Source organism: Ceratotherium simum, chromosome 35 (assembly GCF_057802395.1).
Source record: "Ceratotherium simum simum isolate JZ-2026a chromosome 35, ASM5780239v1, whole genome shotgun sequence".
Lineage (NCBI taxonomy): Eukaryota > Metazoa > Chordata > Mammalia > Perissodactyla > Rhinocerotidae > Ceratotherium > Ceratotherium simum.
In genome coordinates, this window is record NC_141934.1 from 1,270,916 (window position 1) to 1,297,155 (window position 26,240).

Here is a 26,240-nt window from a genome sequence, read left to right on the forward strand (position 1 = left end):
ATGGAACAGTTTCAAAAGGACTGAAGATATATACCCAAAGTACTCCATAAATAATTTTATTTATTTATTTTTCCCCCAAAGCCCCAGTAGATAGTTGTATGTCATAGCTGCACATCCTTCTAGTTGCTGTATGTGGGACGCGGCCTCAGCATGGCCGGAGAAGCGGTGCGTTGGTGCGCGCCCGGGATCCGAACCCGGGCCACCAGTAGCGGAGCGCGCACACTTAACTGCTAAGCCATGGGCCGGCCCATACCCAAAGTACTCTAAAACTACTTGGATTAATTCTCTTCTCTCTTCTGTGTGTGTTATACAGTTAGGTTCAAAACTGCGTTGACTTGAAACCACTTTTATTAAATTAAACTGAGGGAGATGTTTACTGTAGTCTCATTATTATAACAAGCTTCTGTTTCATTATGCTAGTTGGTAAGGAAACATTTTATTTTTGAATGGGTTGTATTATTTTCCTGGGTAAATTAAAAAGTCATTTTGAGGAGTAGATATTTATAGTTTTAACATGTCAACTCTCATTAGTATATACAGTCATGCACTGCATAGCGACATTTCAGTCGACGATGAACTGCGTATGTGACGGTGGTCCCATAAGATTAGTACCAGATAGCCTAGGTGTGTAGTAGGCTGTACCATGTAGGTTTGTGTAAGTACACTCTATGATGTTCGCACAATGACAGAATCGCCTAATGATGCATTTCTCAGAATGTATCCCTGTCATTAAGCAACTGTATTTAAAAATAAATTATTTTTCATTTCTAAGAGTCTTTTTTTTTGTGAGGAAGATCAGCCCTGAGCTCACATCCGATGCCAGTCCTCCTCTTTTTGCTTGAGGAAGATTGGCCCTGGGCTAACATCCATGCCCATCTTCTTCTACTTTATATGGGACACCGCCACAGCATGGCTTGACAAGCAGTGCATAGGTGTGGGCCTGGGATCCGAACCTGCGAACCCTCAGGCCACCGCATGGAGCCCGCGCACTTAACCACCACACTACCTGGCCAGCCCCTCTAAGAGTCTTGAGACCTGGTGGTCTTAGTTTTGTTATTGATTGCAATTTTGGCAAATCATTTTTTCTGACTTCAGTTTCTTCCTCAAGAAAATAAATGGAGGGGTGGGCCCGGTGGCTTAGCAATTAAGTGTGTGCGCTTGGATTCGGCAGCCCAGGGCTCGCAGGTTCGGATTCTGGGCGCGCACTGACGCACTGCTTGTCAGGCCCTGCTGTGGCAGCGTCCCATATAAAGTAGAGGAAGATGGGCATGGATGTTAGCCCAGGGCCAGTCTTCCTCACCAAAAAAAAAAGAAAAGAAATGAAGGGCTTAGATGTCCAGGGGTCATTTGGGCTCAAATTTGTTTAATAAACTCCCAATCCCACCATCCATCACCATTTGCATTTCCTGTCCTCCCAGTGCTCTGATAGTCTCGAGGGGTGTGGTAGTGTGGGGCAGCTGTCTGGAGGAGGGGCTGAGCTTGGCCCCGGGAGCTTGGGCGTAGGTGTGCGTATCCTTTATCCAACAGCCCTGTTTGGTGAGGAGGCAGTGAGGCAGGTAGTGGGTCCGTTTTAAAGTTTGGGATGCCGATGCCCAGAGAGGATAATTAGCTTGCCTGATGTCATCACTTGGCTTTTAAGTAGAAGAAGCAGAAGCCAGAAAGTCAGGACTGCTGTCTTGAGCCATGTGCTCTGTCTCCTGCACCACGATTCCAAAATAAGATGAAAGAGCTGAGTGGAGATGCACCATCTGGTGCCCACCTGCCGAAGAGGAGGCACCTTCTCATTGGGTGGAGGCTCTCAGTGCTCAATGGCTTCCGGCTCCGCCACCATCTTGTGTGGACACTGACGCTGTCACAGCTCTTGAGACCTGCCTGACCTCTTTAGACCAGTTCAGGGAGTTTAGTGGCCTCCCCAGTGACCTCACCAGCCTGTGATTACAATCAAACGGATATGTATGCACATTTCAAGAAGCTTGGGAGGCTTGTTAATAATGTTACCTGTTGCCTCCTGGATTTTGAGCCATGTGGATGTATTACCTCTTAGGACACGTTAAAAGTAAATGATCAGAAAAAGGTATTTTAAAAGGAAAAATTTCACATAACTAAATGTAAAACTGATAATACTTGCAAAAAATGGAAGGTAACACTAAAAATGATTAGGACACAATAAAGCAGTGTTTTAAAATTCTATCTAGATGCTGTTGTGTGTTTCTCCTTTATGATTGCAGTGTGAGGTGTGATGCCCTTTTTATAGAAAGTGGGTACTCGTATCAACCTTACTATCCAGATGAAGAAACAGCTTGGAAGAATGAGTGACTTGCCTAAAGTCACACCGCTTGTGAGTGGTGGAGTGGTATCGGAAACCTGGGCAGCCCTGAGCTCCCGCTTTGATACAGCACAGCGTCAGTAGGGCCTTCATTAGCCTCTTTTGCCCTCTGCTCCTTCTTGTGTTCCTCCTCCTGCCTTTTCAACTTGAACCTCCTCGCCCACTTGTCTTTCTTGTCCTCCTCCCATAACCTTGGCCACCCGTGTCATAGTACTAACGCCCCCTTCCCCACTGTGCATGCTCGGCCTGTCAGGAGCTGAATGCATCCCCTGCTGGCCTGGTCCTGTCGTCTCAGCCTTGATTCTTAGCTGCTGCTGCTGTCATTGTTGTCATTATCATCCTCACTGTCATCACCACCCTCCATTTCTGAGCATCATGCTCTTTCCTAAGCACTTGGCGTGCAATACTTGGTTAACCCTAACTATAACCCCACTGTTTAGATTGAGGTTTTGGTGTGTTGAATCTTACTGTTGATTTTGGTTCTGAAATAAGTGCATGAAATGAAACGTTCAGGCTGTAAATGTTATCTTTGCACATTCTTTTCTTTCCTTTTTTTTTTTTTTTTTGGTGAGGAAGATCAGCCCTGAGCTAACATCTGATGCCGATCCTCCTCTTTTTTTTTTGCGGAGGAAGTCTGGCCCTGAGCTAACATCCATGCCCATCTTCCTCTACTTTATATGGGACGCCACCACAGCACGGTATGACACGCGGTGCATTGGTGCGCGCCTGGGATCCCAACCCGCGAACCCGGGCCGCAGAAACGAGCACACGCACTTAACCACTTTGCGCCACTGGGCAGGCCCTCTTTGTGCATTCTTTAAAGAGGCCCATTAATGATAAGCTGTGTGCTTTTGTGAGTGTAATCCTGTGGGAGTTCACCAGGCACCAGAGCTCGCCCTGCTGAGCTAGCCTGAGGGAGGAGCTGGGGCAGATTTCCCTGCCGATGGCTGGGCCTTAGCAGCAGTCTCCTTTTAGGATGCCTCAGATTGACAGTCCTGCTTTCTTGCAGGAGTTACTTTATTTGGTTTTAATATTACCCATATGACTTTAAAACCCCTCCATATCTTGTTTGTGCTCGTGAGGGTTAGGTGCAGGTCACTGTCACCTCATTTTACACATGGGGAAACTGGCCTGGAGAGGAACATGGAGAGACCTCATCTTGTTTCTCTAAATGGGGGTAGTAATAGCACTGACCTAAGAGGATTGTTGACGGGATCGAGGAAATGAGGCTTAGTGCTTTTTGTTTTTGTTTTTGTTTTAAATTTTAAAAAACACATAATATAAAATATACCATCTTAACTATTTTTGTTGTTGTTGTTTTTGGTGAGGAAGACCAGCCCTGAGCTAACATCCGATGCCAGTCCTCCTCTTTTTTGCTGAGGAAGATTGGCCCTGGGCTAACATCCGTGCCCATCTTCCTCTACTTTATATGGGATGCCGCCACAGCATGGCTTGACAAGCGGTGCGTCGGTGCGCGCCCGGGGTCAGAACCGGCAAACCCTGGGCCGCCGCAGCGGAGTGCGCGCACTTAACCACTTGCGCCACCGGGCTGGCCCCCATCTTAACCATTTTTAAATGTACAGTACAGTAGTGTTAACTATGTGCACCTTGTGCAACAGATCTCGAGGACTTTTTGTCTTGCAAAACTGAAACTCAGTACCCACTGAACAACTTCGCTTTTCCCCCTCCTTCCAGCCCCTGGCAACTATCATTCTATTTTCTGTTCCTAAGAGTTTGACTACTTTAGGGTACCTCATTTAAGTGGAATCATGCAGTATTTGTCTTTTTGTGATTGGCTTATTTCATTTAGCCATGTCCTTAAGGTTCATCCATGTTGTAGCATGTGACAGAATTTTCTTCTTTTTTAGGCTGAATAATATTCCATTGTATGAATATACCACATTTGCTTTATCCGTTCGCCTGTGGTATTCACTTAGGTTGCTTCCACCTCTTGGCTATTGTGAGTAATGCTGCGATGAACATGGGTGTGGAAATATCTCTTTGAGATCCTGTTTTCAATTCTTTTGGACAGATACCCAGAATTAGGATTGTTGGGTCATATGGTAATTCCATTTTAATTTTTTGAGGAACTACCATACTGTTTTCCATGGTAACTGCACCATTTTACAGTCCCACCAGTAGTGCACTTAGGGTTCCAATTTCTCTGTCTTCTCACCAGTGCTTGTTGTTCTCTGTTTTTTTGATGGTGGCCATCCTAAAGGGTATGGGCTAATATCTCATTGTGGTTTTGATTTGCGTTTCCCTGATGGTTAGTGATGTTGAGCTTCTTTTCATATTCTTCTTGGCCATTTGTATATCATCTTTGGAGAAATGTCTAATTTAAGTCCTTCACCCATTTTTTAAGCAGATTATTTGTTTTTTTTATTGTTAAGTTGTAGGAGTTCTTTATATATTCTGGGTATTGTTGCCTTTCATTTTGTTGTTTCTTTAAGTTTGATATAGTCCCCTTTGTCTATTCTTGCTTTTGTTGCCTGTGCTTTTGGTGTCATATCCAAGAAATCATTGCTAAATCCAGTGTCATGAAGCTTTTCTCCTATGTTTTCTTCTAGGAGTTTTATTGTTTCAGATTAGGTCTATAATCATTTTGAGTTAAGTTTTGTCTGTGGTGTAAGGCGCATTCTTTTGCAAGTGCATGTCCAGTTTTCGCAGTACTGTTTGTTGAAGAAACTACCCTTTCCCCATTGTATAGCCTTGGCACCCTTGCCAAAGATCATTTGACAGTATATGTGAGAGTTTATTTCAGGGCTCTCTATTCTGTTCCATGGCCTGTATGTCAGTATCACACTGTTTTGATTACTGTAGCTTTGTAATATGTTTTGAAATCAGGAAGTGTGAGGCCTCCAGCTTTGTTTTTCTTTCTCAAGATTGTTTTGGCTATTCGGGGTCCTTTGAGTTTCCATATTAATTTTAGATGTATTTTTCTATTTTAGCAAAAAACATCATTGGCATTTTGATAAACATTGCATTGAATTGTAGATTGCTTGGATAGTATTGGTGTCTTCTTAAGTCTTCCAGTCCATGAACGTGGGGTGTCTTTTCATGTATTTGTGTCTTTAATTTCAGAATTATTTTGTAGTTTTCAGTGTATGAGTCTTTCACCTCCTTGGTTAAGTTTATTCCTAAGTATTTTATTCTTTTTGATGCTGTTGTAAATGGAATTGTTTTCTTAATTTCCTTTTTGAGTTGTTTATGGTTAGTGTGTAGAAACACAACTGATTTTTGTGTCCTGCAACTTTGTTGAATTTGTTTATTTGCTCTAACAGGTTTTTTTTTGTGTGGAATCTTTAGACCTGTTGTATAAGATCATGTCACTGGTGAACAGAGATAGTTTTACTTCTTTCTTTCTAATTTGGTTGCCTTTTATTTCTTCATTTCTAGCTGAGACTTCTAGTACTAGGTTGAATAGAACAAAATTTAACTTTATAAGAAGCTGCCAGATGTTTTTTCAGAATGATTGTGCTATTTTACATTCCCATCAATATTGTATACGAGTTCCAGTTGCTCCACAGTCTTGGCAACATTTGATGTTGTCAGATTCTTTAAGTTTAGCCATCATGTTGTTTAGTGGCACTTCACGTGATTTTTATTACATTTCCCTGTGAATGTGATGTGAGCCCTTTTTCATGTCCTTGTTAGCCATTCATATATATTCTTCTGAGAAATATCTGTTCAAATCTTTTGCCCATTTTTATGAAGTTGTTTGCCTTTTTATTATTTATATTTATTATTGAGTTGTAGGAGTTCTATGTATATTCCAGATAAAAGTTTACGATGGATATGTTGCCAATATTTCCCTCCATTGATGACTTACCCATTCGTTTGCTTAACTGTAGTTTTAAAAGTATCTTTTCTTTTTTAATTTGGTACAGTAAAATTCACTCTTTTTTGGTGTATCATTCTTTGAGCTTTGACAAATGTACGGAGTCATGTAACTGACACCACACTCAAGATGTGGAACACAGTTCTGTCACCCCCGCAGTCCCTCCTGCTGCCACTTTGTAGTCAGCACCCCTACCTCAAGGTTCCCACCTGGCAACTGGTGGTCTTTTGGTAAAGTCTACTTTAGAACATTTTTTCTTTTATAGATAGTGCTTTTGGTGACGTACATAAACATTCTTTGCCTAATCTGGGTTCACGAAAATTTTCTTAAGTGTTTTCTGCTAGAAGTTTTATAGTGTTAGGTTTTACATTTAAGTCTTTGATTTGTTTGAGTTAATTTTTATATCCGATATGAGTTATGTAATTTTATTTTATTTATTTTTTTCCCCCCAAAGCCCCAGTAGATAGTTGTACGTCATAGCTGCACATCCTTCTAGTCGCTGTATGTGGGACTCGGCCTCAGCATGGCCAGAGAAGCGGCGCGTCAGTGCACACCCGGGATCCGAACCCGGGTCGCCAGCAGCGGAGCGCACGCACTTAACCGCTAAGCCACGGGGCCGGCCCAGATATGGGTTATGTATTGACGTTCATTTTTGGTATGTGAGCATCCAGTTCCACAACTGCTTGTTGAGAGATTATCCTTTCTCCATTGAATTGTCTTTGCACCTTTGTCAAAAATCAATTGGCTCTGTATTCTGTTCCCTTGATCTATGTATTTTAACTGAGCTTTTGATCAAAGAAGTTGTTAATTTTGAAGAAGTCCAGTTTATTCGGTTTTTTTCTTTTATGCTTACACTCTCTGCATTTCTCTAAGAAGTCTTCCCCTACCCCAGGGGTGTAAACGTCTTCTGCCTCCTTGCTAGACTTTGAGCTCTGTCGGGGCAGAGACCTTGTGTATCTCGTTCTGCCCTTCTTGCCTTTGTCCAGCACAGCCTGGCCCCCAGGAAGCACGAGGCTGTGTTCATTGGAAGGAGCTAATGGGCTTGTCTTGAGGATTTAAATATAATAATGTATTCGAGGCACTTGATACAGTGCCTGGCACATGCAAAACGAGCATTTAAGAATCTGATTTTGGGGGCTGGCCCGGTGGCGCAAGTGGTTAAGTGTGTGCGCTCCGCTGTGGCGGCCTGGGGTTCGCTGGTTTGGATCCTGGGCGCACACCGACGCACCGCTTGTCAAGCCACGCTGTGGCGGCGTCCCATATAAAGTGGAGGAAGATGGGCATGAATGTTAGCCCAGGGCCAGTCTTCCTCAACAAAAAGAGGAGTGGCAGATGTTAGCTCAGGGCCGATCTTCCTCACCAAAAAAAAAAAAAAAAATCTGATTTTGCTACAGCTGTTGTTTCTCTTGAGATGAACTGGCTATACTATACAGTGGCTGCCATCACACTGTGGTGGGAGTGTTGGATGAAACTGCTGGTAGATGTTACGTCATATGCAAGGTAGCGATTACTCCAGTTCTCCCCCACCCTCTTACCCTGGTCTTATTCCCCAGTGTAACCCTCCCCCATCTCAACCCCCATAAAATATGGACTGCTTGCAGGTTGCCGTTCTTTTCTTGAAGCGTCATTCATTTAATAGAAATGCTTAGTGAACCTGTCTCTCCTCTCCTCTTTCATCTTCTCCAGTCCCATCCTCTTCCTTAGGGCTTCCCTCTCCTCTTCTAGGATAACTTCCTTTAAGCAGGGCCTTCTTCCCCAAACATTTGCCTAAAGGGGAAGCCAGAGGGCAGAGCAGGACAGGTGAGCTAGTGCCCTGGTTGGGCAGCATCTGAGGATAGATAGAATGTAGCGCGGGTAATAGTTACGTCATCTCCTGGATGTAAAAGATGCTTGTTATTTATGAGAAGTAAATACTGGAGTTCAGCCTTGTCACTTTATTGTGGTGTGTTGTTCTCCAGCGTCAGCCTTGTGACTCCTTGGCTGACAGGATAAAGTGGCTGACACTGCCCCTGTGCTTGGCACCGTTAGCCCCGTCCGCTGTCACAGCAGAGCTGGTCACCTGCCTGTCCCTGTCGGCCAGGTGGGTGACGAAGCAGGGAGCCTTCTTGCACTGATGCAGAGGTCAGATGAGTCTCCCATTCCACGTGGAGGGCTGACTGAGGGTGGAGCAGTAGGTCAGCGAGTCTCCTCCCGCCCCAGGGGCTATTTGGAAATGAGTTTGGTGGTCACAGTGACGGGGAAGCTACTGGCATTTAGGGAGGCATATCAAAGAATTTGCGGACATATTTCAGAACCACAGCAGGATGTTTTCTTGTTTTCAATATTTTGGTACATCCCTGGCTCTGCAGGTCCCCATCTGGCAGTCAGGCACTCCTGGTCCCTGGAGCTTTGTTTGGCCTGCCCCCATGGAGGTGCTGCGTTTCCTAAGTCCTCTATCTTCTGTTTTAACGAAGAGAAGATGGGTCAGAATAGGCAAGTTTGGACCCAGCCCTCTGAGGGAGGATGGGTTAGCCATGCCCCAAATCAGAATGCAGGGCATCCTGGCGGGGGAGGCTGCGATTTCCCGTCCATCCCAATTCCTGCTTAGCCGAGCTGGCTTCAGAGATGGGGATCTGGGTGAAAGAGCCCGGAGCCTGGCTTCTGGGTTCCATTCTGATGCTGCCAGCTTGACATAGGACATGGAGCAGGCGGGTGGCCCTTCTGTGAAGTGAGCTGGCTGGACTCATTGGATGTTTCAATAAACATAAGTGTCTGGCCTTCCTTTAAATTTTACTAATAGAACTTCAGTCCTTTAGTTTTCTGTGAGCTGCACACGTCTCACTCCCTCTTGAACTCTATGCCCAGTGTGTGAGAATCATGGAGTCGGCTGGTCTCTGAGCTCCTCGCAGCTTGAAGTTCAGATGCTGGCGTCCCTCCCGCTGCCTCTCCGGCGCCTGCCGGAGCTGAGGGACACCCAGGACTCCTGTTAACAGCAGCCTTAATGGGGCTTCACTGCTGAGACCCAGCAGCAGGCTGTGCTGTGTAAAGTTTCTGGTCCTAGCTCCCTGTCCCATCCTCCCTTTCCCCATGTGAGTCCCTCTGAGAGCATTTGGCTTTTGACCTCAGGAATGGTTCCAAGGGACAGCATATGTGAAACTGTTCAGCACTCAAGCACCGTTTTATAAGATTTCTCCTTTGGGCCTCATGGCCGCCCTGCAAGTTAGGAGGGCAGGGCAAGGGTGATCACCCCGTATTTCACAGATGAAGGAATGAAGTCCACCGAGGCTGAGTAGGTCTCACGGCTGATGAGGGGCTTCACTGTAGATCAGGAGCTGATGCCTGTAGTTCATCTTGGGACGAGTCTCTGGGGCTTCTTTCAGAGCTGATCTCCCCATCCATCATGCTGGGAAGCCACAGGGGCAGGGAGGTTACAGGCAGGCCTGCTGGAGCTGTGAAGTGGCAGCACGGGGAAGGGGCCAGAGGGGCTGCAGGGGGAGCTGCTGGGACTGCTGAGCCTGGGGTCCTAAGAACCTGAGTGGAGGGGGACGTTGGGGGAAGGCTGGAGGTGGCCCTTTGCCTCATGAAAGGGCAAGTGCTACTTAGAACACTGTAAGAGAAGGCCTGGTGTTTTTAATATGATCACAGTTTATTCCAGAATGATCTCCTGTGGACCGTTGTGAATGCCTGGTAATGGTTTCCCCACTCACCTCCTAGTTCTGCCCTCCCGGGTCCATTCTCTGTCCTGGTGCCAATTGGTGTTCTGATGAAGCTCTCCCTCACTGCCAGCGGCATCCCCTCCCAGAGCCAGAGCGTGTCCCATGAAGCTGTCTGGTCCCGCAGTACCTTTTGGTCTTATCTCCCTCTGGGCCCCAGCCAAGCAGAGAGCTCCTTTCCAGAGCGTGCACCCCACCCTGTCCTGCTCCGTGGCCCTTGTCCAGGCTGGGCCCTTGGCACTAGGCTTTCCCCATGGTGTCTGATGGTTCAGGTGCTGCCCATCCTGAGGCCTAGTTCAAGCCCCTTGTTCTCCCTTCCTACCTCAGGACACAGGTGACCCTTCTTCAGAAGGCCTGCTTAGTAGGGCTGCCCTCTGTTTTGTATTTTACTTACCTATGTTGTCTACATTGGTCTCTATCACCTCTTGAAAGTGTCCAGACGGCTGGCCCAAGTTCCATGGTGCTAGACAGGACCCAGTGCCCCATGGGAGCTGTTCTCCTAGAGCTGTCGTGGTCACTTGTACAGCAGGGCCCAGGCAGCCCTCTTTTCCGATCTCTGCCCTCTGCTGCTGGTTCCGAGTGTGGTGCTGGATACATACCCTATGTTAGGCTGCCATGTGCAGGGCGGAGTGAGAACCCCTGGGAACGCCCCTCTGGGAAGCAGCTGTTGGCTCTTTCCAGGGAGGAATGTCTGAACCATCTGATGGAGGCTGCACTGCCCACCTGGGAGCAGGCCTGCTGGGGAAGCTGGGACCTCCTGGTCCCCTGGTGGGCGCTCCAGCAGGGCGTGGGGGCTGCTTCTGAGGATCTCAGTCCACTCTGGTGGATACTGTCCGTGTGGGCTGTGGGCCAGTGGGAGGAGATGGACTAGAATTCTCTGCTGTATTTCTTGGCTGGAAATTTTTGATTTGCTGAGCAATGTGGCTGTGGACACGTGTGCTTCTGCTATATGCTATCTTCCATCCATTTCTTTGTAGGCTGTTGTTCAGAAGTCAGTTCTAAACAATTTAGGCAGCATACTAAATTTCACACGGTAATTTGAGACAGCTCGGTTTACATAATTTAAAATGAGGCCAAGGCTTGCTGACAAAGAAGAAATCACATCTAGAGAAAGAATCTGTATTGCAGAGACTTCTGCATTTCTACAGGGGCACAAGTCCTCCAATTCCTAAACACTGCATGCTTTAAAGTAGTAGGTCTCCCAAGTGTGGCTGGGGGGGGGGTCTCTGGCGCTCTGCGAGGTCAACACTATTGTCATAAGAACACCAAGGTGTCCTTTGCCTCTCTCTCATTGTCTCACAAGTGCACAGTGGCATCTCCCGAGACTACTTGACATGTGATTGATGGCTAATGGGGTGAGTGCTTGAGATTCTCTCTCTCTCTCTTTTTAAAGGATTTTTAAAAATTGTGGTAAAATACAAATAACGTAAAATTTACCACTTTAATCATTTTTAAGTGTCCACTTCAGTGGCATTAAATACATTGACAGTGTTGTGCAACCATCACCACTATCCATTTCCAGAACTTTTTCATCTTCCCAAACTGAAACTCTGAAACCATTAAACACTAACTTCCCATTCCCCCTCCTCCCAGCCCCTGGTGACCTCTGTTCTGTTTTCTGTCTCTGTGAATTTGATGACTCTAGGTACCTCATATAAGTGGAATCCTACAGCATTTGTCTTCTTGTGATTGGCTTATTTCACTTAGCGTAATGTCCCCAAGGTTCGTCCACATTGTAGCATGTGGCAGAATTTCTTTTCTTTTTACGCCCCAGTAATATTCCATTGTATGCGTATACCTCATTTTGTTTATCCATTCACCTGTTGATGGATGGTTGGGTTGTTTCTGCCTCTTGGCTGTGGTGAGTAATGTTGCTGTGAACGTCAGTGTACTGGTGTGTGTTTGAGTCCCTGCTTTCAATTCTTTTGGACATATACCTAGACGTGGAATTGCTAGGTCATGTGGTAACTCGGTATTTAACCTTTTGAGCGTGTGCCTGAAAGTCTGTGTGTAAAAATTTCTCAGTTTTCATTTCTAACACAGTAAATGTTGACAGATATAACCCACATAAACAAAAGATCTTTGAGGTCCTCAGAAATTTTAAAAGTATAACGGGGTCTTGGGATGAAAAAGTTTGAGAACTGCTAGTGTGATAGAGTTTCTTATTTTGGTTTGTGGCCTTGCACTTACATGATGAGGGTGTGGATTATTTCAGAAAGCACCAACAGTCCGTTGGCTAGGAAGAGTCTGCGTGTCCCTCCCATTTTACAGCTAGGAGACAGTCGTCACAAGAGAAGGCCTGGGGCAGGGCCTGGGCAAAAGCTAGTAGTGGGAAGAGAGGCGACTGTTTTTGACCAATTTTGTTTGTGGCAGAAATTGTGCTGGATGCTTTACAAAGGGACGTGAGAGGATCTGGAGGAAGAGAGGAGAGAGCATGTTAATTTATAGCTAGAGTAGTGCCCATTAAACTCATCCGAATCTTGGGCCAGTGTACTAAGCAGCTGATTGTGTGTCAGTCCCCATTAGACGAGGCAAGCTCTGCCGAGTCCTGGGTCTCCTTGCTTTGTTGAACACTCTGGCCCAGTCACCTGGAGAGTTGCCTGGCTCAAAGTGGTGCTCAGTAAATATTTTGTGAACGGGTGATTCACATGTGTTAACCAGTGACTCACATGTTGGGTTGCTTTCAGAACAGCCCGTGCACTACAGGTGAATCAGGAAGGGAGAGAGCGTTTCAGGGCATATCAGAGACTGTTGACACTTTATCATCGACTTCGAGAATAGAGGAAGATCTTTGAGTAGGTCAGTTCCGCAGACGTTCAGTGAGTGCCTCCCTGTGCTGGGTGTTGGGTGTGGGGTGGAGGGTAAAGGTTTATCCCTACACTTAGACTTTGGAACAGGGTTTGGCAAACTACAGCCTGCAGCTGGCCGCTTCTTTTGTTTTGTTTCTTTTCTTTACATGTTGCTGCATGTATTAATGGTTCATTTCTTTTTACTGCTGAGTAGTATTCCATGGTATGGGTATACTGCAGTTTGTTTATATGTTTATTTGTTTTGGACATTGGTTTTTTTCCAGCTTTTGGCTATTACAAATAAAATGACTATGAACAAGTTTTTGTATAGATGTGTACTTTCATTTCTCTTGGGTAGATACCTAGGAATGGAATCACTGGGTCATATGGTAGGTATATAATCAGCTTTTTAGAAACCATCAAATTGTTTTCCAGAGTAGTTGTACCATTTTACATTCCCACTAGCAAGATAGGAGAGTTCTAATTACTTGATATACTTGCCAACACTTGGTATGGTCATTCTTTTTAATTTTAGTTATTCTAGTAAGTATGTAATGTTATTTCATTATGGTTTTAATTTGCATTTCCTTAACGACTAATGATGATGAACATCTTTTTATGTGCTTATTTGCTATCTGTATACTTTCTTTGGTTAACTGTCCATTAAAATCTTTTGCCCATTTTTAAAATTGGGTTGTTTGTTTTATTATTATTGAAATTTGAGAGTTCTTTATTTATTCTGGATCCAGGTCCTTTATCATAAATGTGATTTGCAAATGTTTTCTCCTAGTAAGTATGTGACTTCTCTTTTCATTCTCTTAACAGTGTCTTTTGAAGAAGAGAAGTTCTCAATTTTGATGAAGTCCAATTTATCAACTTTTTCTTTTATGGATCATGCTTCTGGTATATGTACCTACGAAATCTTTGCCTAATTCAAGATCACAAAGATTTTCTCCTATGTTTTCTTCTAGAAGTTTTATAGTTTTAGGTTTTACATTTAGGTCTATGATCTATTTTCAGTTAATTTTTGGTACAAGGAATGGATCAGAGTTCTTTTTTAAAAAATGGATATCTTGTTGTCCCAGTACCATTTGTTGAAAAGGCTGTTGTTTCTCCAGGGAGCTGCCTTTGCGTCTTTGTTGTAAATCAGCTGCCCACATATGTGTGGGCCTATTTCTGGATTGTCTGTTCTGGTTCCATTGATCTTGATGCTTATACCGCACTGTCTTGATTACCATACCTTTATATAGTGAGGCTTGAAGTCAGGCAGTGTAAGTCCTCAACTTAGTTCTTCCTTTTCAGAGTTGTCTGGGTAGTCTACGTCCTTTGCATTTCCGTATGAATTTTAGAGTCAGTTTGTCAATTTCTACAAAAATGCCTGCTGGAATATTGATTGGGATTGCATTGAATCTATAGGTCAATTTGGGTAGAATTGGTCTCTTAACAATATTGAGTCTACTGATCCATGAACACTTCATATCTCCCCATAGGTGTAGGTTTTTAAAGACTTTCTCTTAGCAGTACTCTGTAATTTGCAGTGTATAGGACTTGGACATCTGCCATTTGATTTATTCCTGAGTATTTCCTATGGTTTTGATGCTATTGTTATGGTAATTTTTTTAATATTTGAATTTCTGGAAGAATTGGTATTATTTCTTCCTTAAATATTTGGTAGAATTTTCCAGTGAAGCCATCTGGGCCTGGAGTTTTCTTTGTGTGAAGGTTTTAAATAAAATTTCATTTCTTTTATAGCTATAGGGCTCTTCTGGTTATTGATTTCTTTCTGAGTGAGTTTTGGTAGTTTGTGCCTTTCTAGGAATTTGCCCATTTCATCTAAGTTGTTAAACTTATTGATATTAAGTGATTCACTATTCCCTTCTTATTCTTACCACCCCCTTATTATCCTTTTTAATATCTCTGGAATCTATAATGATGACACCCCTCTTCTGATGGTGATAGTTTGTGTTCTTTATTTTTTTCCTGATTAGTCTGGCTACGGTTTATTAATGTCTTTGATCTTCTCAAAAAAAACACAAAAAACCCAGCCTTTTTTAAAAAATTATTTTCTCCATTTGTCTGTTTCATCAGTTTCCAGTCTGTTTTTTATTATTTTCTGCTGCTTACTTTGGGTTTCGTTTGGTCTTCTTTTCTCATTTCTTAAGGTGGAAGCTGAGGTCGTTGGTTTGAGACCTTACTTCTTTGCTGGTATTGAAGTTAAATGCAATAAATTTGCCTCTAAGAACTGCTTTAGTTGCATTCCACAAATTTTCATTAATTTAAAATGCTTTCAAATTTCCCTTTTCATTTCTTCTTTGACCTATAGGTAATTAAGTGTATCAGTTGTTTCCATATAGTTGGGGGATTTTCCAGATATCTTTCTGCTGTTGTTTTAATTTAATTCAGTTGTGGTCAAACAACATACTCTGTATGATCTGAATCGTTATAAATCTATTGAGGTTTGTTTTATGGCCCATGGTATTATCTATTATGGTAAATACTATGTATGCATATGAAAAGAATGTGTATTCTGCTGGTTTTGGGTAGAGAGTTCCGTAAATGTCAGTTAGGTCCAGATAGTTGATTGTATTGTTCAGGTTGTCTGTATCCTTGCTGATTTTCTGTCTGCTTGTTCTGTCAGTAATTGAGAGGGGATTGAAATCTCTCCTGTAATTGTGAATTTGTCTATTAGCAGTTATAGCAGTTTTTCCCTCATATTTTGAAGCTCTGCTGTAGATGCATAAACATTTAGGATTGTTATGTCCTTTATCATTATTAAATGACATTCTACGTTCCTGGTGATAGTATTTGTTCTGAAGTCTGCTTTGTGTGATATTAGTATAGCCACTCGAGCTTTCTTTTGATCAGTGTGAGCGTGGTATATCTTCTTTCATTCTTTTATTTTCACCTGTTTGTGTCCTAATATAAAGTGAGGTTTTTTTAGGCAGTATATAGTTGGGTCTTGCTTTTTTACCTATGTGACAAATTCTGCCTTTTAATTGGGTGTTTAGGTCACCCCATATGTTCATTGATTAGGCAGATTTAATTACAATCTACCGTTTTGTCATTTGTTTTCTTTTTGTACCATCTGTTGTTTGTTTCCTTTTCCCTTTCTTTCTGCCTTCTTTTGGATTGAGTATGTTTTATTCCATTTTGTCGTCTTTGTTGGCTTTTTTGCTGTAGCGCTTGTCTTTGTTTAGTGGTATTCATGCTTAACCTATCACAGTTTACCTTCATGTGACAGACGCCTTTACGTATAAGAACCTTAAAATGGTGTACTTCTGCGTCTCTCTTCACAGCTTGTCTGCTATTGTTGTCAAAATTTTACTTCTCCGTATGTTATAAACCCCACAGTGTGGTATACATGTTTTTGCTTTAAATAATTCTAGATTGACAGCTTTTATTTTTCCTTTTAGGACTTAACAGTGTTGCTCCACTGTCTCCCAGCTTGTATCATTTCTAATGAGAAATCTGCTGTCATCTTTGTTTTTTCTGTGCACAATATGTCTTTTTTCTCTGGCTGCTTTTAAGATTTTCTCTTGATCATTGGTTTTTAGCAGTTTAATTATGATGTGCCTTGGAGTAGTTTTCTTTATATTTCTTATGTTTGGGGTTCATTGAGCTACTTGGATCTGTGGGTTTATATATAGTTTTCATCAAATTGAGAAGTTTTTCTGCCATTGTTTCTTCAAATGTTTTGTCAGTTTGCCTCTCGAAGTCCATGTATGTTAGGGTACTTGAATTTTTCCCACAGCTCACAGTTCATTTTTTCTGCTTTTGCTTCTTTCTGTGTTTTAGTTTAGAGAGTTTCTATTGTTGTCTTCAAGTCACTAATCTTTTCTTCTATAAAACTGGATCTGTTAATCCTGTGCAGTGTATTTTTCATCTCAAGCGTTGTAGTTTTCATCTCTAGGCGGTAGGTATGTTTCTTTTTTATATCTTCTATTTCTCTACTTAACATGTTGAATTTTTCCTCTAGCTTCTTGAACATTTGCAGTACAGTTCGAACGACTTTTAATGCCTTTGTCTGTTTTATCATTTGTGCCATTTCTGGGTCAATTTTGATTGACTTATTTTTTTATCCTCATTTTGGTTGTAATTTCCTGCTTCTCTGCATGTCTGGTAATTTTTTTATTGAACGCCGGACTGTGATTTTTGAGTTTTTGGGTGCTGCATGGTTTTGCATTCCCCTAAATATTCCTGAGCTTTGTTCTAACAATTTGATCCTTCTGGCTCTTGTTTTTTTTTTTTTTTTTTTTTTTTTTTTAAAGATTTTATTTATTTAATTTTTCCCCCCAAAGCCCCAGTAGATAGTTGTATGTCATAGCTGCACATCCTTCTAGTTGCTGTATGTGGGACTCGGCCTCAGGATGGACGGAGAAGTGGTGCCTCGATGCGCACCCGGGATCCGAACCCGGGCCACCAGCATTGCAGCGCGCGCACTTAACCACCAAGCCACAGGGCCGGCCCAGCGTGTGGCTCTTGCTTTTAATCTCTGTCAGGCAGGACTGGAGCAGCGTTTAACTTCGGTTAATTTTTCCCCACTAATGAAGCAAGACTCTTCTGAGTACTTGATGCAGCACCCCATGAATGATGAGTTTTTCCAGTCTGACCCCTGAGAACAGGTGCTGCTTGTGACCCTGCTGGACTTTGTTGTTGTTCCCTCCCAACCTTTAGGGCAGTTCTTTCCCTGGCCCGAGGTGGTTTCCTCACACCACGTGCTGGTCAACACTCTGCCCGGAGCCCAAAGGGGTCCCTCTGTAGGTCTCTGGGGTCTTGTCTTTGTGCAGCTCTCTCTCCTCCCAGACTCTTCAGAGCTCCGTCCTGTGAGCTCTATCTGCCTTGGTTTCCCCCACTTTCAGCTGCATGCACTTGACTCCAAGAGTCTTCCGCCCTGCTGGCGTCCCTCTCCCTGCTCTGCAGCCTGGAAATGTCCTTCAGGCAGTAAGGCTCACTTTGCCTTGACTCTCGGGGGTCTCTGTTCTTCCTTGCCTCATGTCCAGTGTCTGGAGAACTGGTGTTTTTCTATATTTCGTTTTTTTTTTCCAGTTGTTTCGGGTGGGCAGTTAAATCCATCCCTATAACTCCATCTTGGCTGTAAGCCTTTATAAAATAGACAGCACTGTGAATATTTCATCAATGTTATCAATTTTGTAAAGGCTTTTCTGTGGTTAGATTGAATTGATTTACTGCAGTGTGGCAGGTGGTGGAGGGGCAGGAATAGTGAATTAACAATCCCTCCCTCCACTTCTCCCCTTCCTCCCTTTCCCACCTGGGACTGGAGGACTTGCAGACGGATGTCTGACCCTGCTCAGAGCATTCTGAAGAAGCCCTCTCCTGCATGCACTGATGCTGATGGCACACTGCCCACACGTGGGCTCATGATGCCCCAGGTGTCTGTCCCAGGTGGTGGTTGGGGAGGGCTCAGGCGTAGCGTCTACTTCCTACCTGATTTGGTGGGTTCATCTTCCTTGATAAATTAGAATGATGCTTGCTGTGATTACTCAGGGCAGTGATGGAACAGGACTCAGGTGCAGGCAAGTTCCTTTTCTTCCTGGATGTCAGTGGAATGATTCTGGGAGATCCAGGAGGTGGCTGAGGGAGCACGTGCAGCAGCACGTTGTCGTCTGAGTAAGCTCTTTTGTCTCTTCTTCCTGCGTCAGTGGGTAGGTGTGTAGGACTCCCTCCATCACACTTCAGCGTTTTCCTTTGTTTCCAAGGTTTGCCCGTTTATCAGTGGCCACCTCAGTTCTGGAGTCTGCAGTCCTTTCCTAAAGGGCCAGAGACTAAATATTTTCAGCCCTGTAGGTCATATGGTATCTTTTGCAACTATTCAACTCTGCTGTTGTGGTTCTAAAGCAGCCATAAACCATACATAATTTTGGCTGTGTTTCAATAAAACTTTATTTAAAACTTTGCTGGGACGGTCAGGATTTGGCCCATGGGCTGTAATTTGCCACCTCCTGCCTCAGTTCAAACCCTTACTTTGCTGAGTTATTTAATATTTTTGCCTGGTCCCGCTGTTATAATTACTTTCAGAAACCATTGCCGGTTATACACACAGACTTTCTTAAAACACAGATCTTATCATGTTACTTACTGGCTAAATAACCTCTGGCTCCCTACAACATACCAAATAAAGATCAGAATTATCTTACCCTCAAAGCCTCCACAATCTGACCCTTGTTATATTTCCGAACTTATCTCCAGTGATTCCCCATCTGTCAGCTCATACAATCTACTTGGCATGCTCTTCAGCCCGTGATATTTCCTTAAGCCCTGCTTTTTTCTGGAAAGCTCTTCCCTTCCTGTTATATTATATGTATCTTCTGAAAGCATCGACCCACCGTGGGAACCGTGTTCACATCCCACCTTCTTTAAGAAGCATTCCAGGGCCGGCCCCATGGCTTAGCGGTTAAGTGCGCGCACTCCGCTGCTGGCGGCGCGGGTTTGGAACCCTGGGCGCGCACCGATGCACCGCTTCTCCAGCCATGCTGAGGCCGAGTCCCATGTACAGCAACTGGAAGGATGTGCAGCTATGACATACAACTATCTACTGGGGATTTGGGGGGAAAAATAAATAAATAAAGTTAAAAAAAAAATTAAAAAAAAAAAAAGCATTCCAGAACCCTTCAGGTGGAGACAGTCTCTCCTTCCTTCCTGTTGTGTTTGGCGTGCTGTTTGAGTGCTCCTGTGGGGGTAACCTGCATTTGCTCTGTCAGAAACCTGAATGTGTGTGTATCCATGTGTATGTCCTCCCTATTGACCCAGAATCCCTCACGAGGTGAGAAATGTGCCCTCTTGTTTCTGTCTCCTCTGCAGTCCAGTGCAGAGCCCGACTCAGAGCAGAAACGCAGCGTGTGTGTTTGAGGTGGCACGTAAAGATCAGTGTCTTGGAGGGTGCACTGCTCTGGGGGCTTATGGCGTTGTGGGCATAGCTCTTGGCTCTTCCTTGGGACGCGGGTGCAGGTCCCCAAGAAGGCAGGCGATGGGCAGACTGCCTGGTGTCTGGCCCACGCTCACAGGGACCGGGTGGTGGCAGGGCCAGGCAGTGGCAGGCCTGGCTGCTCCAGGTCCCCGCTGCTACTGCCACTTCCTCAATGGCCTCTTGCCCTTTGGTTCCACAGAGCTGCGGTGCAACCCTGGGCAGTTTGCCTGTCGCAGTGGCGCCATCCAGTGCATCCCCCTCCCCTGGCAGTGTGACGGCTGGGTGACTTGTGAGGATGAGAGCGACGAAGCCGACTGTCCAGGTGAGTGTGTTGGGCAGGTGGACGCACGTGGCCCCCGCCTCTCCATCGTAGCTGCGTGATTGTGCTTCCTGTGAGGGAGGAGATGGTGTCAACTGGTAACCTGGGTTGCATCCACGTGCTGGAAGGTTATTCTGAGCTGACACCCTCTCCTCTCTCTCTCTTTCTCTCTCTCTCTTTTTCAAAAATAGATGCCCAACACAGGCAGATCCCAGAACCTGCAAGATGGCAGGGTCAGTGCTGTGAGGAGGCAAGGGAGGTGCCCAGGACGCCACATTTTGGGAGGCACTGCATGCCCCAAGAGCAGCGCCCCTGAAGCGTGGTGCCCTGGCACCTCTTACCTCACCCTTGCCTGGCTCTAGAGGTAGGTGCCTGTTGAGACTTGGCTGGAATCCTGGCGAGGGTCATTTAGACTGGCCTTGGCTGTGCCGACCGGTCCTGCTCACTCAGTCACTAGTAATCTTTCACTCAGAGGTTTTCAACTGGCGATGTGTAGGTTCCTCAAGACGTACACAGATGTCGGAGAAAGTCTTAAGTTGTTGATTCTCCACCTGGTTTCTCCCCCAGCACCCTCAAGGAGTGTTAACACACCCCGTGAGTAATGGTGTTAATTACATCCCTGGTTCTCCACGGGTTAGGGTGGAAGGTGTAATATCTTGCGTGTGAGCGTGTGTGTATATGTGTGAGACAAACACACATATACACACACTAATTTGTTTAAGACCTGGCTGGTTCTGATAAAGTCCCTAAGAGGAAGGTGTATCTTATTCCAGCTTGATAATCGCAGACCTAAGCTCTTCGGTCTGGCATTCAAATTTCTTCATAATCTGGCTTAGTTCTACTTTGCCAACCTGATTTGTCGCTATTTCCCCTTCAGTGGCTCAGCTGGGCTGTTTCCTTTGCCCACCCTGTTAAGAATTTCCTGGCCACATGCTTTGTTGATGCCTTTCTCTTTTCCTGGAATCCCCTTGTTTTCTCTCTGCGTGGACAGATCCTGCCTGTCCTTCAAGGCTTGGCACAGCTCACAGTCTTCTGACAAGAGGGCATCTCCGGGCCCCCTGGCTATAGGTTGGCTTCTGCCAGCACCTGCTCTTTCCCTCTCTGATGGCATCTAGAACCGCTGGTAATTCTCACCATTACCTGTGCCCATGCTTGATCTCTCCTTCTAGACTGTGAGCTCCCTGAGGGCGGGAGACCTGTCCTCCTCCTCAGTCGGGCCTGGCCTAGGGTCCTTTTCAACATCCAATAAATGAAAGCAGTGTTGTAATTCCTGTAGGCCAGGTGCTGAAGAAAAACCAATTAATTCCAACCAGGGGGATCAGGTAGTGCATCAAATAGAAGGTGACATTTGAGCTTGGGACAGTTCTTTGAGGGGGGTACCAAGTTAAGAAGCAGAGGTGGTCTGGTCAGACTGTGTTTGCCTGCAAAGATGGCCATGTAGAAGGAAACCCTCCTCATCATCTGTTGAGCCTGTTCTTCCTTCATCAGATGGTACATGTCTCTGGTTGAGGTGTTTGCCTTTCCAAATGAGAGCTTGAAAGGTGGCAGCTGGGTCAGGAGCCTCTAGGACAGCCCTGTGTCTCGGAGCCCACCTGGTCGTTCCTTGGATCACCGTCCAGAGAGTGTGAACTTCCCAGTGCTTGGGATGCAGATGCTCCGTGTTCAGTCAGCCTGGAGAGGACCAGTGATTGTGACTGGGTGGGTGCGTCCCTGGTCTGCCTGATGGGGTGAGACTTCATATCCAGCCTCCTAGAGGATTTTCTGAACAAAGGACCAAATGGTATTTGGCTTGCTTTAAAATGGGAGCATGGCTTATTTGCTATTCTCAAAGTGCCTTTTGGCTTAGCTTTTAAGGTTGTGTGTAATGCTGCCCTGTTATAGATACTGAAAACAATGATAGGCACTCCTGTGGTTCATCTCTCGGTGCACTGTGGACTTGTTGAAGGCAGGGACTAGGTCTGATTTCTCTTTTGGGTCATGTGGTCCAGCACAGAGGGCCACAAGTCCACTCAGCGCAAGTGTTGACTTGAAGTTACACAGGTTCCTGTATTTTCTCCCCAGACAGGAAAATAAAGTCTATTCTACAGGAGCCCAGACTTCTGAATGGATGGCATGCCAGGCCCCAACCATTGAGGGCATGATGACGACGACAGTGTGTGCAAACTCACCGAGGCCTGGTGGGGCCTGAGTGTGTCCCAGGAGGAGTGAGAAGGCCAAGGCCCTGTCGGACCTCTTGGCTCGCTCCTGGCTTCCCCTTGACTCCTGGTACTGTCTCTCTCCTGTGGCTTAGTGGCGTGCCATGATCCAGATGGGATAAGCAGATTGATTCCTGATTGTTCTTAAAGTTGGGATTCTGAGAAATTTACATTATCAAAATATACAAAGAATAATATAATACTTGTTTCTCATTTCCCTGAATTAATAACTGCTGAAATTTTGTCGTATTTCTAGTTTATTTTAAAAGAAATTAATTTTAAAAAAACATAATGATCTAGGTCAAGTCCTCATTAACATTGCTCCCTACCAAAAAAAAAAGAAGAAAAATCTTTGTAATTGGGGAGGGGAGTATGGACAGGCGTTAGCTGATAACCACCTCTGCTGCGGGGAGAATTGAAGTAAACTTGTAGGAAGCCCTAGCCATGCTCAGTCAGGTTGCTTTTGAACATGGACTTCAGGACTTTCCACACTTATTTGTGTGGAAATAATCTTCCACACAAGATTATTTCATTGCCCTGTTAAAATTACAGCAAAAGAATGTAAAAGATATAAAACCACAGGGACAAAGGCAATGGGAAAAGATGCAACAGTAGATCAGTCATTTCAGCATGTTTTTTGGAAGATAGAAAACGAGTGGTGTGCTGGATGTAGTCTGGGCATCAGTACGTTCCCTGCCCTTCAGGAGTGGGGAGACGGGAGCTGTAATCTCAGACCCCCTGCCGGCAGGCTTCTGGGTATCATTAACCCCATGAGATCCTCCCATGAAATTTGGAAGGTGGAAAGGAGCTAGAATCCTTCTTCCTCTAGCAGTGGTGGGGGTGAATGGGCTTGGACCGAGGTGAGTTTGCAGTGGCTTCCACATCCCCCACTGGCCAGCCCTTGCAGGACTGCAGAGCAGCTGTGATCCTGGCAGTGGTTTCCTGCAGTTTCCTCCCCTGCAGATGGCAGGAGTGGCTTCCTGACTCTCTGGACTGCAGCTGCAGAGGTGAAATCGATGGGTAGAGGTGGCCCACTTTACTTCTGTGCACACTCGAGCCTTTTCAGTTGTTTTTGAAAGCACCTAATTCCCTGTATTTAACCGCTTTTTGTTTGAAATTCCTAGCATAGTTTCTGTTTTCCTGACTGAATGATCTTTGATATAAATGGGAATTAACAAAAGATGTGTTAAATTTTTAATGGAGTAAAATTTACAACTTTATTAAGAGACATTAAAGAAGACTTGAATAGATAGAGATGAGATGTTCTTGGCTAGGGAGACTCAATATAGTAAGTAAAGCTGCCTGTTCTTATGTTGGTCTGTGGATTCAGTGCATCTCCAATGAGTTTTTTAGGAAACGTGACAAGTCTGTTGTAAAGTGGTTGGAAGAATGAAGTCTTAATATTGTTAGGGCACTTTGAAGAAGAGTAAGGACTGAGCAGCTGCCTCACTACCAGTGTCCAGGTTTACTTTATAATTGGCTCAGGGAAACACAAATTGGCCACTGGGACAGAAGAGCTGCCAGAAACAGACCTGAGAAACTTGCTATGTGGCAGAGGTGGAATTACACATTACTGGGCGAAGGACAGACTCTTCAATACATGGTGCCGTGACAGTCGGAAAAGAGTGAAATTGCATTCCTAACGCACAACATACAGAAAAATCAGTTTCAGGTTAAAGAAAAACTTCTAGAAGACAATATAAGAGAATACCTTTATGTCCTTGATAGGGAAGGTTTTTTTTTTTTAAGTCATAAAAAATGTTAACTCTGAAATAAAAATGACCAGTTTTACCAGATTAAAATTAAGATGTTCCCTTTATCAAAAGGCACCAATAAAGAATGTGAACAGACAAGCCCCAGAGTGGGGAAATATTTGCAACACTTATAGCCTGTAAAGGATTATAATCCAGCACATATAAAGAACTCCTACAAATGGACAGAAGACAAGCAGACATGTCATAGAAAAAATAACAAGAATGGTGGTTAAACATGTAAAAAGATAGTCAGCCTCATTAGTATTCTAAGACTACAGAGAGCTACCACTTGACAGATACTTAGATTGGCAAAAGTGAAGAGGTCTGACAAAACCAAGTGTTGGGGAGGATGTGGATGGCTTGGAAATCTCTGCTGCTGGAGAGAAGGATAAGTTGATACACCCACTTTGGAAAACAGGCATTAACTGGCAAAGCTGAACATTCGCATATTCTGTGATCCAGGATTTCCATTTGGGGAAACTAGAGAAATTTGTGCAGCACTGTTCTTACTAATATACATTTTGGAAACAACCCAGATGTCTCTGTTCACATGCTGGAGTATTGTGGACCAACAATAACAAATGCATGTTAAGTGCTTGCAGCAACATGGATGAATCTTCAAAACAGAATATAGGTGACAAAGGCAAGTTGCCAAAAAGTACATATGGCACAATAAAGATGAGCCAGACTGACCATCATCTCATTTATAGTTATGTCTGTTTGTGGGCAACTAAAAGAAGAAAGGCAAAACAATGATACGCAAACTTCGGGCTCCTAGTTCTTCCCTGATGGGGAGACAGAGGAGTGAGACTGGGAGAAGCAAATGTGTAGGTTCAACCCTACAGCTGATGTTTGGGTTTGTAAGTAGGGTGGGGGCGGGGCTCACAACTATTTTTGAGCATAGTCTTTATTTCTTACATAGGTGTTACGTATATTCATTGGAATATTTCAGATATTAGACAGCTTTTCTTTTTAAAGAAAAGCCAGTAGAAGGAGAGTGAGAACTGACTTAGCAGAGCAGAGAAACTGCAACCCTGAGCCTGCTTGAGGGAGAGAACACCAGGAAATGCGCCAGTTTGCCAAGCAGCACCCCAAAAGGCATGGAGGCTCTACATACCGAGGCTGGGGGGCATCTGGCATGGGAATGGAATGGGGATTGGTGGGGTGCTCTTTCAGCACCCCTCTGCTTTCTTCACTCTGTGTGTAGCTAGATGACTCTCCCACCAGCAGACATGAGGTTTATTTTCTAGACCTACACTGTCCAGTATGGCAGCCATGAGTCACATGGCTATTGAGCACTTGAAATGTGTCTGTTTCAAACTAAGATGTACTACAAGTGTGAAGTACACACTGAATATCAAAGACTTAGTACCAAAAAAAAATGTAAAACACCTCACTGATAGTTTTTTATTTTGATTGTTGAAATGACAGTATTTTGAATATATTGGGTTAAATTATTAAAATTAATATCAGGGCTGGCCCGGTGGTGCAGCAGTTAAGTGCGCACACTCTGCTTTGGCGGCCCGGGGTTCGCAGGTTCGGATCCTGGGCGCACACAAACGCACTACTTGTCAAGCCATGCTGTGCTGGTGTCCCATATAAAGTAGAGGAAGATGGGCACGGATGTTAGCCCAGGGCCAGTCTTCCTCAGCAAAAAACAGGAGGATTAGCATCGGATGTTAGCTCAGGGCTGATGTTCCTCACCAAAAAAAAGAAAAAACTATATTATATGTATATATATAATATCATCTCTTGTTGAAATGCAGCTTGTGTTATATTTCTATTAGACAGCTGTTGACTTAAAATTGGCAAAATAGGAGACACCAGGCCCAGCAGAGGGGAGCCATGGAGGTTGAAAACAGAGGAGTTGAGAAAAATTCTCTATGGGGAGAGGTGAGACCCTCAGGCATATCTCCTGCCGTGCTCCGGAAATGCCAGCGGCCAGGTCTGTTTCCCCAGGCAGGGGATTAGAGGAGTATTCCTGGAGAAACGGGTGCTTTGTGGAAGAGGTGAAAAAGATAACAAAATGGAGGGTTCCTGACTAAAAGGCTAGATTGCCCACCGTGGTCCCCCACCTTGAGGCTCACCTGAACCCTACCAGCACGTGGCCCACTAGTGCTCACAGAGCGTCTGGTAGCTGGACGACCTTCCTCTTAAACATAAAAGACAGCCAGTGCTATCTGGGAGAAAACATCTGCGGGTGCTCACTGTGCTCTGGGCAAAGCATCCTAGACCCAAAGGGCCAGAACAAAGGGACCTGAGGCGGCCAACTCTGCTCTGTGTAAAATGATCGTTAAATGTGGGGGCTCAGAGGCAAGCTGCTGGGGCTGGTACCCTGCCTCCAGCACTTACTAGCTGTGGTCCTGTGGGCAGGATGCTTTTTGAACTTAATTGTTTTC

General features: G+C 44.6%; 1 protein-coding gene across 6 annotated transcripts in view; it reads left to right on the forward strand.

Annotated features, from left to right (window-relative positions):
- DGCR2 (DiGeorge syndrome critical region gene 2) overlaps nucleotides 1–26,240 on the forward strand; it is an 85,520-nt gene that overhangs the window by 9,356 nt on the left and 49,924 nt on the right. For 3 of the 6 annotated variants that reach the window (XM_087423748.1, XM_087423752.1, XM_087423749.1), the window contains exon 2: nucleotides 19,773–19,895. The exons of the other annotated variants lie outside the window; for them this stretch is intronic. In XM_087423748.1, coding sequence (XP_087279874.1) covers nucleotides 19,773–19,895 — 123 coding nt within the window. The remainder of the gene's footprint in view (nucleotides 1–19,772; nucleotides 19,896–26,240) is intronic. 6 annotated transcript variants of the gene reach the window in all.